Genomic DNA, 12,181 nt, shown 5'->3' with positions numbered 1-12,181 from the left:
CAAAGGCCAGAATACCGACCTCTTTCGCCTCCTGCACTCCCGGCTCCTCTGCGACCCCAAATATTGCGAGCCCCCAGCCCGATTTGACCCTGGATCCTACCACCCTCGACACCGTCCTCGCTGCGCCCTTCCAAAATTCCCCCAGCGCTGGTCATGCCCAGAACATATGGGTGTGGTTTGCTGGGCTCTCTGAGCACCTAACAAACTTGCCCTCACCCCCAAAATACCAGCTCATCCTTGTCCCGGTCATGTGTGCCCTGTGCAGAACCTTAAACTGTATGAGGTTGAGCCTCGTGCACGATGAGGAAGAGTTCACCCTCCCTAGGGCATCTGCCCACGTACCTTCCTCAATTTCCTCTCCCAACTCCTCCTCCCACTTACCTTTCACCTCCACCACCGAGGCCTCCTCCTGCATCACCTGGTAAGTTTCTGAGATCTTCCCCACTCCCACCCACCCCCCCCCGAGAGCACCCTGTCCTGTACTGTCTGTGGCACTAGCCGCGGGAATTCCACCACCTGCCGCCTGGCAAACGCCCTTACCTGTAAGTACCTGAAGGTGTTCCCCGGGGGGAGCCCGTACTTCTCCTCCAGCTCACCCAGGCTCGCGATCTTCCCGTCCACAAACAGGTCCCCTAAACTTCGTATCCCTGCCCTGTGCCACCCCGAAAACCCTCCATCTGTTCTCCCTGGGACGAACCGGTGGTTCCCCCGTATTGGGGTCCACACCGAGGCCCCAATTTCCCCCCTGTGCCGTCTCCACTGCCCCCACTTTTTGAGGGCAGCCGCCACCACCGGGCTTGTGGTACACCTCCTTGGAGGGAGCGGCAGCGGTGCCGTTGCCAGCGCCCCCAGACGTGTACTCACACAAGATGCTGTCTCCAGCCTCTTCCATGCAGCCCCCTCCCCCTCCATCACCCACTTGCGCACCATCATCGCATTGGCGGCCCAGTAGTACCCACAGAGGTTGGGCAGCGCCAGCACCCCCCCATCTCTACTCCGCTCCAGGAACACCCTTCTCACCCTCGGAGTCCCTCGCACCCACACAAACCCCATTATACTCCTGTTGACCCGCCTAAAGAAGGCCTTCGTGATAAACATGGGGAGGCAATGGAACAGGAACAGAAACCTTGGGAGCACCGTCATTTTGACTGACTGCACCCTACCCGCCAAGGACAGCGGCAACACGTCCCACCTCTTGAACTCCTCCTCCATTTGCTCCACCAGCCTTGTGAAATTAAGCCTATGCAGGGCCCCCCCAGCTCCTGGCCACCTGGACCCCCAAATACCTGAAGCTCCTCTCCGCCCTTTTTAGTGGGAGCTCGCCAATCCCCCTCTCCTGGTCCCCTGGGTGAACCGCGAACAGCTCGCTCTTCCCCATGTTGAGCTTGTACCCCGAGAAATCCCTGAATTCCCTGAGGATCCTCATTACCTCCGGTATACCTCCCACCGGGTCCGCCACACATAGTAGCAAGTCGTCCGCATAGAGCGACACCCTATGCTCCTCCCCACCCCGCACCAACCCCCTCCAGTTCCTCGACTCCCTCAGTGCCATAGCCAGGGGTTCAATCGCCAGTGCGAAGAGCAGGGGGGACAAGTGACACCCCTGCCTCGTCCCTCGGTGCAACCGAAAGTACTCGGACCTCCTCCTGTTTGTGGCCACACTCGCCATCGGGACCTCATACAACAGCCTGACCCACCTGACAAACCCCTCCCCAAACCCAAACCTCTTCAGCACCTCCCACAGGTACCCCCACTCTACCCTATCGAAGGCCTTCTCAGCGTCCATCGCCACCACTATCTCCACCTCCCCCTCCCTCGCCGGCATCATGATAACGTTCAAAAGCCTCCGCACATTCGCGTTCAACTGCCTCCCCTTCATGAACCCCGTCTGGTCTTCGTGGATGATCTGCGGCACACAACCCTCAATCCTCATGGCTAAGGCCTTCGCCAGCACCTTGGCATCTACATTTAGCAACGAAATCGGTCTTTAAGACCCACACTGCAGGGGATTCTTGTCCCGCTTCAGGATCAAGGAGATCAGTGCCCTGGACATCGTCGGGGGCAAAGCACCCACCCTCCCTTGCCTCATTGAAGGTCCTAACTAGCAACAGGCCCAACAGGTCCATATATTTTTTGTAGAATTCGACGGGGGAACTGTCCGGCCCCGGTGCCTTCCCCGCCTGCATGCTTCCTATCCCTTTGGTCAGCTCCTCCAGCCCAATCGGGGCCCCCAGTCCCGCCACCAGTCCCTCTTCCACCTTCGGAAACCTCAATTGGTCCAGGAAGCGGCCCATCCCTCCCTCCTCCCGAGGGGGCTCAGACCGGTACAATTCCTCATAAAAGTCCCTGAAGACCCCATTAATGCCAACCCCACTCCGCACCACACTCCCTCCCCTGTCCTTAACTCCCCCGATCTCCCTCGCTGCGTCCCGCTTCCGAAGCTGATGCGCCAGCATCCGGCTTACCTTTTCCCCATACTCGTAGACCGCCCCCTGGGCCTTCCTTCACTGCACCTCCGCCTTCTTGGTGGTCACCAGGTCGAATTCGGCCTGGAGGCTGCACCTCTTCCTCAACAATCCTTCCTCGGGCACCTCTGCATACCTCCTGTCTACCCTCACCATCTCCCCCACCAGCCTCTCCCTCTCCCTCTGCTCCCTCCTCTCCTTGTGGGCCCCAATGGAGATCAGCTCTCCCCTAACCACCGCCTTCAGCGCCTCCCATACCATCATCACTCGGACCTCCCCGTTATCGTTGGCCTCCAGGAACCTCTCTATACTTCCTCGGACCCGCTCGCTCACCTACTCGTCCGCCAATAGCCCCACCTCCAAGCGCCACAATGGGCGCTGGTCCCTCTCCTCCCCCAGCTCTAAGACCACCCAATGCGGGGCGTGGTCCGAAATGGCTATTGCCGAATACTCGGTATCCTCTACTCTCGCTATCAGCGCCCTGCTCAAAATAAAAAAGTTGATTCGGGAATAAGCCTTATGGGCATGTGAGAAGAATGAAAATTCCCTAGCCCCCGGCCTTGCAAATCTCCAAGGGTCCACCCCTCCCATTTGGTCCATAAACCCCGTCAGCACTCTAGCCGCCGCCGGCTTCCTACCCGTCCTATACCTAGAGCGATCCAGTGCCGGATCCAGCACCATGTTAAAGTCTCCCCCCATTATCAGGCCCCCCACTTCCAAGTCTGGGATCCGACCCAACATGCGCCACATAAAACCCGCATCGTCCCAATTCGGGGCATACACATTGACCAGTATCACCCTCTCTCCCTGCAGCTTACCACTTACCGTTACGTACCTACCGCCATTGTCTGCCACAATGCTCGACGCCTCGAATGCCACCTTCTTTCCCACCAAGATCGCCACCCCTCGATTTTTGTCACCCAGCCCCGAATGAAACACCTGACCTTCCCACCCTTTCCTCAATCTTACCTGGTCTGCCACCTTCAGGTGTGTCTCCTGGAGCATAACCACATCCGCCTTGAGCCCCTTCAGGTGCGCGAACAAGCGGGCCCGTTTGACCGGCCCATTCAGTCCCCTTACATTCCAGGTTATCAGCTGGACCAGGGGGCGGGTCCCCCCCGACTAGCCATAACCCCTCTTCGGCCAGCCACGCGCCCGCACCCCACGCCCGCACCCCACGCCCGGCCCGTTCCCCACGGCGGCAGAGCCCCGTCTCGACCCCCCCCACTCGCTCCAGCTCCCCCTTGATCAAAGCAGCAGCAACTCGATTCCCCCCCACCCAACCCCCCACACCGGGCTAGGACCCATCCTAGATGATTTACTCCCCCCATTGCACTTCCGCAAGACAGCGGACTCCTGCTGACCCCGGCCACTCCCGCCTCTCCTTCGACTCCTCCCATTCTGTGGTACACCCTCCTCTTCCATTCCCCATCCACAGGCTCTCCCCCTTCCATCCTAAGCGCGGGAAACAACTCTCGCTTCCCCGCCCTGGCCCCGCCCCCTCCAGTCTTCAGCGCGGGAAAAAGCCCGTGCTTTCCACCTACCCGGCCCTGCCACCTCTGACGCAGCTCCTTTTACAGGCCCAGTCCCCTCACCCCCGACTCGGGCCTCCCCCTCCCCCGCGGGGCCCCATCTCACCGCCGGCCATCCACCCCAGTTCCATTTGCTTACCCCCCTCCAAGAGCCCCCCGACCAACACAACCAGAACAGTGCCCAACCCGCCCTAACCATCCTCACCGACCAGAAAGAGAAAAACACAAAGAAAAAGAAACCAAGAGCAAAGGACCCCCCCCTCAAAAAGTAACATATCAACCGCAGTCCCCAAACGCCCATCCCGACCCTCAATCTGCGTCCAGTTTCTCGGCCTGAACAAAGGCCCACGCCTCCTCCGGAGACTCAGAATAATGGTGCCAGTCCTTGTAGGTGACCCACAGTCGCGTCGGCTGCAACATGCCAAACTTCACCCCCTTCCTGTGCAGCACCGCCTTCGCTCAATTGTACCCGGCCCTCCTCTTCGCCACCTCCGCACTCCAGTCCTGGTATATTCGAACCTCCGCATTCTCCCACCTGCTGCTCCTCTCCTTCTTGGCCCACCTGAGCACACACTCCTGATCAGTGAACCGATGAAACCGCACCAGCACCGCCCGCGGAGGCTCGTTAGCCTTGGGCCTCCTCGCCAACACTCTATGGGCCCCTTCCAGCTCCAGGGGCCCCTTGAAGGACCCCACTCCCATTAGCGAGTTCAACATGGTGACCACATAGGCCCCCACATCCGGCCCTTCCAGCCCCTCCGGGAGGCCCAGAATCCGCAGATTCTTCCACCTCGACCGATTCTCCATCTCCTTTGCCCCGCTCCTGGTAAAAGCCATATACTATCGGGGAATTGTTGTAATCTCCTTCCCACACCGGGAAACGTTGAAAAAGTGCCGTTGGGGGCCCTGAAAAGAGCCCAAAAGTCCGTTTTTGCGGGAGCCGCCGAATGTGCGACTGAGCTCCGCATAGCCGCAACCGGAAGTCTCACCTCCACTTTCCTGCCAAGGTGCGGAAATGTGAGACTCAACTGGGTTCTAAGTTGCCGGTCTATCATCAGTTCTGCAATGGCGATCCCCATCGTCACGCGGGACGCTGTGCTGTAGTTAAAATAGAACCACACCTGTCACTTGTCCATGAAACCCAAGGTTTGTTTTTTTATGGCCCTTTTCAAAGTCTGGACCGCCTTTACCTGCCAGGTGGTTGGAGGAGGGATGATGCGGGGCGGGTCTAATATGCCGGATGCCATTTTGCTTTGTAAATGTGGCAAACCCTTCACCAGTAAAGAGCATCCCATTATCCATTACCAGGACCTCAGGGATCCCATGGGTGCTAGACAAGCACCGGAGCCTTTTCACCGTGGCCCTGGAGGTTGTCGAGGCTATCCTGTACACCTCTAGCTACTTTGCGTGCGTATCCACGATGATGAGGAACATGGACCCCATGAAAGGCCCTGCAAAGTCCGCATGTAGTCGAACCCAAGGGCGCACTGGCCATTCCCATGGATAAAGGAAGGCTGCCGGCGGGAGCTTCTGATGCTCCTCGCATGCTGGGCAGCTTCGCACCACCCTCTCAATGTTCCCATCAATGCCGGGCCACCAGACATAACTACGGGCCAACATCTTCGTCTTCGAGGCGCCCGGGTGCCCACTGTGTAAGTCCTTTAGCAGGGACTCCTGATCCTGCAGTGGGATTACCACTCGAGCTCCCCACAATATGACACCGTCCTCCAGAGAACCTCTGGGCAAAAGGGTAGACGGCGACAGGAAGGGCTTTTCTCCGCATGAGGTGGGGGCAGCACAGTGGCTCAGTGGTTAGTACTGGGACTATGGCGCTGAGGACCCGGGTTAAAATCCCGGCCCTGGGTCACTGTCCGTGTGGCGTTTGCACATTCTCCCCGTGTCTGCGTAGGTTTCACCCCCACAACATTGGGTCACTGTCTGTGCAGAGTCTGCACGTTCTCCTTGTGTTTGCGTGGGTTTCCTCCGGGTGCTCCTATTTCCTCCCACAGTCCAAAGATGTGCAGGTAAGGTGGATTGGCCATACTAAATTGCCCCTTAATTGGAGAAAAAAATAATTGGGTACTCTAAATTTAAATTTTTTTAAAAAAGAATTACAAATTTAAACATGGCATTTCGGATAAAGGGGAAGAAAACCCTGCAGGTACATTTTATCACTTTTGGATACTTAACCACAGAGAAATTCTTTGGACCTCCTGTCGGTTTTTAAATTGAAGATCTTCAAACATCTCAGTTCATAAGTGGCGCTGTGGGGCTCCATCCCCAGCCATTCACTATGGTGCTGCATAGAGTTGATGCTAGACTGATGTAGACCAAGTCCATGGCATCTTACAGTTACCCACCCAATCATAATTGATTCAATGTTTGCTGGGTTCTTTTTTTAGAGGATTCAGGATTGTTGTTTAAAACTTGGTGCAAACTAAAGCATAAATATATGATTTACAGGAAAGGAATATCAAATGGAGTTTTGTTTTCCTCTGTGATGCTGGTAACATTTGCATAGCAACTTGTTTTCATTCATCAAAGGAGTATGAGAATGGTGCTCAAAGTGAGCGGCACACCATCACTGATTTAGTCCTGTAATCTTCAACCATTGTAAAATCATTCTTATAATCCACTAGAGCACTCTCTCATAATTGAGAGGGCCTTCCAATAATTTTGTTTGTATTTAATTTTTTTGGCAGAGCGTGAAAACCAATCGATGCTCATCACGTAAGTAACTATTTAGATGAACCTGTTACAGTTTTTATTCACTGTTGGGGATAATTAAAACTGTACGAAAAACAGTATGGATGATTACAATTGTATGAACACACAAGTAAATCTCCATGAACATCGTCACAGTTAATCAAATGATATGTTTTTATGTCTGCTTTTGATTTATGGAGGACACTGACAAGACTGCACTGTTGAATAGTCTCGAGAATCACTCTGATGTTAAATACTACAGGCCTGAATTTACATCCTGAACCTGGGTGCTTGTAACTGTCAGACGTTGAGTGGAACACAAGGTGGAATGTACTTAGTTCCTGTTGGATCTGAGCAGAGTGACCACAAGGAAACAGATGTTTGGAGGCAAAACAAGGTTCTCGCACCCCGACTTACATTTAGGCGGGGGGGGTTTTGTACCCAACAGGCTTTCCTTGTTAAGGGGAAGTCTGCCCCTTTAATGGGGAAGTTCATACTCAGCTGAGGTCACGGGGAACCCGATAGGCCATACCCCGTGACCTCCTTGAGGGTTATAACAGTTGAAATAGGATTTCCCCTTATGGAAAGGAGTCTTGGAAACTCTGGTGGGGGAGGTGGACGGGCAACACATGGATCGTTGACCAACACCATCTCTATTCAGAAGGATATTTCTGGAGGGTTTGCAGGATCCCCCAGATAAATATTCTCAGAAAACCATCTGATAGGCCGAGGGGAACCCGTGCTTGCTGAAAGCAGTCATAAATTGTGTTTTGGGCCTAATACTTGCCCTTAAATGCTTCAGAAAAAAGGCGATGGGTCTCAAGGGGAGACTATCCTTTGGATAAAGAGGAAATAATTCTCACTTCACTGCTTACGACAGGGCCTCTCTGTGCTGTCAACCTAAATGTGCAGATGACCCTATCCCACAGAAATTGTGACACATTCTACATTATTGCCTGAGTGACAGTTACGGGCGTGCTTCCACTGACAGGCTGCTTGGTGTTTTGGCTCCTTGTTCTTTGGCCGTATTTGTTCAGTGTCTATGAAACCATTATGCAAAAAGTTATATTATGTCACAAACTGGATTAACAGCAGGGCTCACAGCTGTCTATGGTATAACAAGCAGAGTCCATTTACTCAGCAGTCTAGTTAAACAGGCCACTAAAGGGCAATCAGCAGACAATCTATTTACAAAGAGGCACGATGAACCAGAAAATACAGAACATGGTAATGTCTCCCAATAAAAATAGGGTGATTTCTCCAGCAGAGTGCAGTCAGTGGAGGATCGTTACACACACATTACGTGAGTAAAATCACACACAGCAGTGCAGGCTCCAATTGATGGGAAATTACCCAATCATCTCCATTCTGGAAGAGAATAATGTTGTCACTGTATACAACCATATTTGGTTTCCTAAAAATATTTTAATTAAATATTTTCCATTGAAAGCAAACATAACGGGCAGCACGGTAGCACAGTTGTTAGCACAGTTGCTTCACAGCTCCAGGGTCCCAGGTTCGATTCCCAGCTGGGTCACTATCTGTGCAGAGTCTGCACATCCTTCCCGTGTCTGCGTGGGTTTCCTCCAGGTGCTTTGGTTTCCTCCCACAGTCCAAAGAAATGCAGGTTAGGTGGATTGGCCATGATAAATTGCCCTTCGTGTCCAAAAATGTTCGGTGGGGTTACTGGGTTACAGAGATAAGGGATAAGGTGGAGGTGTGGGCTTAAGTAGGGTGCTCTTTCCAAGAGCCGGTGCAGACTCGATGGGCCAAATGGCCTCCTTCTGCACTGTAAATTCTATGATCTACGATAATAACACAATATCAACACAAACAGCTGACGTTACATAATGGAATATTAGAAAAATACAACCAACCATATAAATACTGCCGAAGAAAGAAACACACTTTTCCAAAACAAGAACCAGCCCCACCCATCCCCCCCCTTCCCCCAACAGCTGTGGTGGCAAATTCTTTAATGTGGGAAATGAATGGCTGCCACCTCAGGTAAAAACCCTCAACCGACCCCCTGGCGGTGTACTTGACCTTCTCCAGATGTACAAATTCCATGAGGTCACCCAACCGGACCGAGGCACCGGGTGAAGTAGGAGATCCCCACCGCAAGCAGAACTCACCACTGGGCTATTAACGAGGCAGAGGCGAGAACATCTGCCTTCACAAGGGAGTCAACAGTTATGGAGACAGACAGGAATACGGAGTTGAGGCCAAGATCTTGTCATATGATGGAACAGGCTCGAGGGGCCTAATGGCCTACTCTTACTCCTAATTCTTGTGTTCAGTCCCAGATGGCTATGAACCACCAACCACCCTACCATCATGTCTGAATGGGCTGTAACTGGTCACACTGCAGCCTGTGGGTACAGGAGGAAGAGAGAAGATTCATCACTGACCTCATTTCCCCTGGAGCTTCTTTGTTGCAAGAGGTGGGAACAGGCTCTGTGGAATGCCCCATAAGCAGGATTGGAACTGATCTGTCCTTGCTACCATCCAGACTCTCTGGCACAGTTGGGGTAAAGATTTAGCTGCAGAACTCAACTGCTGTTATTGTCGAGTGTACAGATCAGGTACAAATGTGTATATGAGAGAAAATTATTTCTGTTGTACTTTTGAGTTTCAACTTGTCTTGGTCTAAAACTGATCACAAAAGTTCATCCAGTTCTATGTTGCAAGGCAATTTGGGGTTTCAAATGTCTGAAAATGATGGTTTGGGATCAATTCAAATATATCAGTAACAATTTGAAAATGTGCCTTTTCCACACATAGCGGAGAATCCGGTGCCGGGAAAACTGAAAACACTAAAAAGGTTATTCAGTATTTTGCCAATATGGGCGGCCTAAAGATAGCTGAAGGTGATACAAAGGTAAGATTACAATTTGACAGAATTGTGAAGTGATACATTTTGGTAGGAAGAATAAGTAAAGAATAAATGGTACAATTTTAAAGGATTCAGGGACATAGAGATGTTGTACACAAATCATTGAAAGTGGTGGGACTAAAGATTATTATTATTAGTTGAGCAGGTTGTTAAAAGAACATATGGGATCCATGACATTATTCACAGAGGCATAGAGCATAGAAAAAGGAAGTCATGCTGAACCTTAGGCCTTGTCTAGCATAATGGATGTGATCCAATGGACACGCAGCGTCGGAAAAGCAGTTTGTTGCGGCGCAGCATGAACGATGAAAGTCGGGAGACCCCAGTCCCGGGACCTACCTGCCTCGCAACGCGATGTAAATCCCACCCATTGTGGGCAGAATCACTTTTTGGCAAATCTGCATCTTAGAGCGAGACAGCTAGTATGGCCTCCCATAATGCGTTTAGGTCGGGGATCACTATGAGGGCCTCGGAGATCGGGTTGCCATTTAAATGCTAAATGCACCGCTATGGGGTTTTGTTCCCATTTGGGTGAATCGTGCCCATTGTGTTCAATTCTGGGCACAACAATTTAAGAATAATATCTAGGCCTTCATAAGGGTGTAGAGAAGATTTACTAGAATGGTACCAGCAGACCCTCAGTTATGTTTAGAGAGTAAAGGAGTTGCCTCCTTAGAGCAGAGAAGATAATGAAAGTATAATGAAGATAGGGCAGCACGGTAGCATAGTAGTTAGCACAGTTGCTTCACTGCTCCAGGGTCCCAGGTTCGATTCCTGGCTTGGGTCACTGTCTGTGCGGAGTCTGCACATTCTCCCCGCGTGCGCGTGGGTTTCCCCTGGGTGCTCCTGTTTCCTCCCACAGTCCAAAGATGTGCAGGGTTAGGTGGATTGGCCATGCTAAATTGCCCTTAGGTTAAGTGGGGTTTCTGGGTTACGGGGATAGGGTGGAGGTGTGGGCGTAAGTGGGGTGCTCTTTCCAAGAGCCGGTGCAGACTCGATTGGCCAAATGGCCTCCTTCTGCACTGTAAATTCTATGATCTCTATGAAAAGACTGGAATGGCTTTAATTAGGTAGATGACAAGAAACTGTTTCTAATGGCGGAAAGGTCAGGAACCAGAGGATAGAGATTTAATGCAATTGGCAAAAGATTGGTGGTGTGAAGGGGGAAAAAAATAAAGTTATTATGCTCTGAAATGCACTGCCTGAAAGAGTGATGCAAGCAGATTCAACAATAATGTCAAAAAGGAACTAGGTAAATAGTTGAAGGGACAAAAATAAATGGCAAGATAATGGAGAAAGTGCAGGGTGTGAGATTAATTGGACACGTCTTTTAAAGACCCAGTTCAGGCACAATACGCCAATTGCCTCTTTCTGTGCCTTATCATTGCATGATATGAGAGCAGTGGAGAATATTTTCACACTTGTAAGATTGTCAGAGGTCCATGGTGCTTGCAGGATGTGTTCCATAGGGTTAACATGTATTAAAAGAATCAAGATGTTCATGATAACGGTAATTTGACAACCAACAGTATGTGTGTTCAGTTTAACATGTTTATTGTTGGATGATTTTTACATTCAATGTAGACCTTCCAAGAACCAGCCAATGTGTTTTCTTTTATTTTTCTGGAAAATAAAGTTAATTATACTTGAGTTTAAGCAACCTCCCAAACAACAGTGTAACATCTATTGAGGCACAATAGCCACGGCTTTTAGATTCCTAAACAGCATTGGACAAGGCAATTTAAACACATGTCTATGTTCTTTCCTTCGATCATTTATCCTCTTAAGCTTCAAATGCTTTGCTTCCAAAAACATTCTTACAATAAACTTCAAATTTGCTTGAGACACTTAACTCAACTGAAAGATAGACCAAGCTTTGTAAACGGGCTTGAATCATCCGAACGTATCGTGACACCAGCAGACTCCATCATACCTCAATCACAAAAATCTTTATATTAAATCTGACTTTGCCCCTCAAATCACATTCATATGTTTTGGCCCTGTCCAAAGCTAGAGGATTACTGGAAGGAGGTTTTTAGGGTAATCTCTAAAGTGGTGCAAGTGAAACTGGACCCGGGTCCTCGGGAGGCCATATTCGGCGTGTCGGACCAGCCGGAGTTGGAAACCAGTGCGGAGGCAGATGCTGTAGCCTTCACCTCGTTGATTGCCCGAAGGCGGATCCTGTTGGGATGGAGAGCAACCTCTCCACCCTGTGCCTTGGCGAGGCGGAGGGACCTGTTGGAATTCTTGACTCTTGAGAAGGTTAAGTTTGAATTGAGGGGAAGGATGAAGGGGTTCTACAATTGCTGGGCGTTATTCATTATGCACTTTCAAGAATTGGATAACATCGAACATTAGTGGGGGGCGGTCGGGAGGGTTGAGGGGAGGGAGACTATATGTATTAATGGTGCCTATAGGTGATTCCGGATTCCTTTTTGTTATTTGTTTATGTTAACATGCGGGCAGTTGCTTGGGGGTTGGTGGGAGGATGGGATTGTTGTTGTTGATATGGGGATAGACATTATATTCATTATTGCTTATTCTTGGTGGGTGCAAATTTGGGAGAAAATGTGAAAAAGGAG

The 12,181-nt window shown here is 51.0% G+C and overlaps 1 protein-coding gene across 1 annotated transcript in view; it reads left to right on the top strand.

Annotated features, from left to right (window-relative positions):
- The window catches only part of LOC140394090 (myosin-16-like), a 123,241-nt gene that overhangs the window by 12,550 nt on the left and 98,510 nt on the right, over positions 1-12,181 (top strand). The window contains exons 4-5 of the mRNA XM_072480928.1: positions 6,700-6,727; positions 9,488-9,584. Of these exons, the coding sequence (XP_072337029.1) occupies positions 6,700-6,727; positions 9,488-9,584 (125 nt within the window). The remainder of the gene's footprint in view (positions 1-6,699; positions 6,728-9,487; positions 9,585-12,181) is intronic.

This window comes from Scyliorhinus torazame, chromosome 17, assembly GCF_047496885.1.
Source record: "Scyliorhinus torazame isolate Kashiwa2021f chromosome 17, sScyTor2.1, whole genome shotgun sequence".
Classification (NCBI taxonomy): Eukaryota; Metazoa; Chordata; class Chondrichthyes; order Carcharhiniformes; family Scyliorhinidae; genus Scyliorhinus; species Scyliorhinus torazame.
The sequence above is the reverse complement of the archived record's forward strand: the minus strand, read 5'-3'. Positions and strand labels throughout refer to the sequence as shown.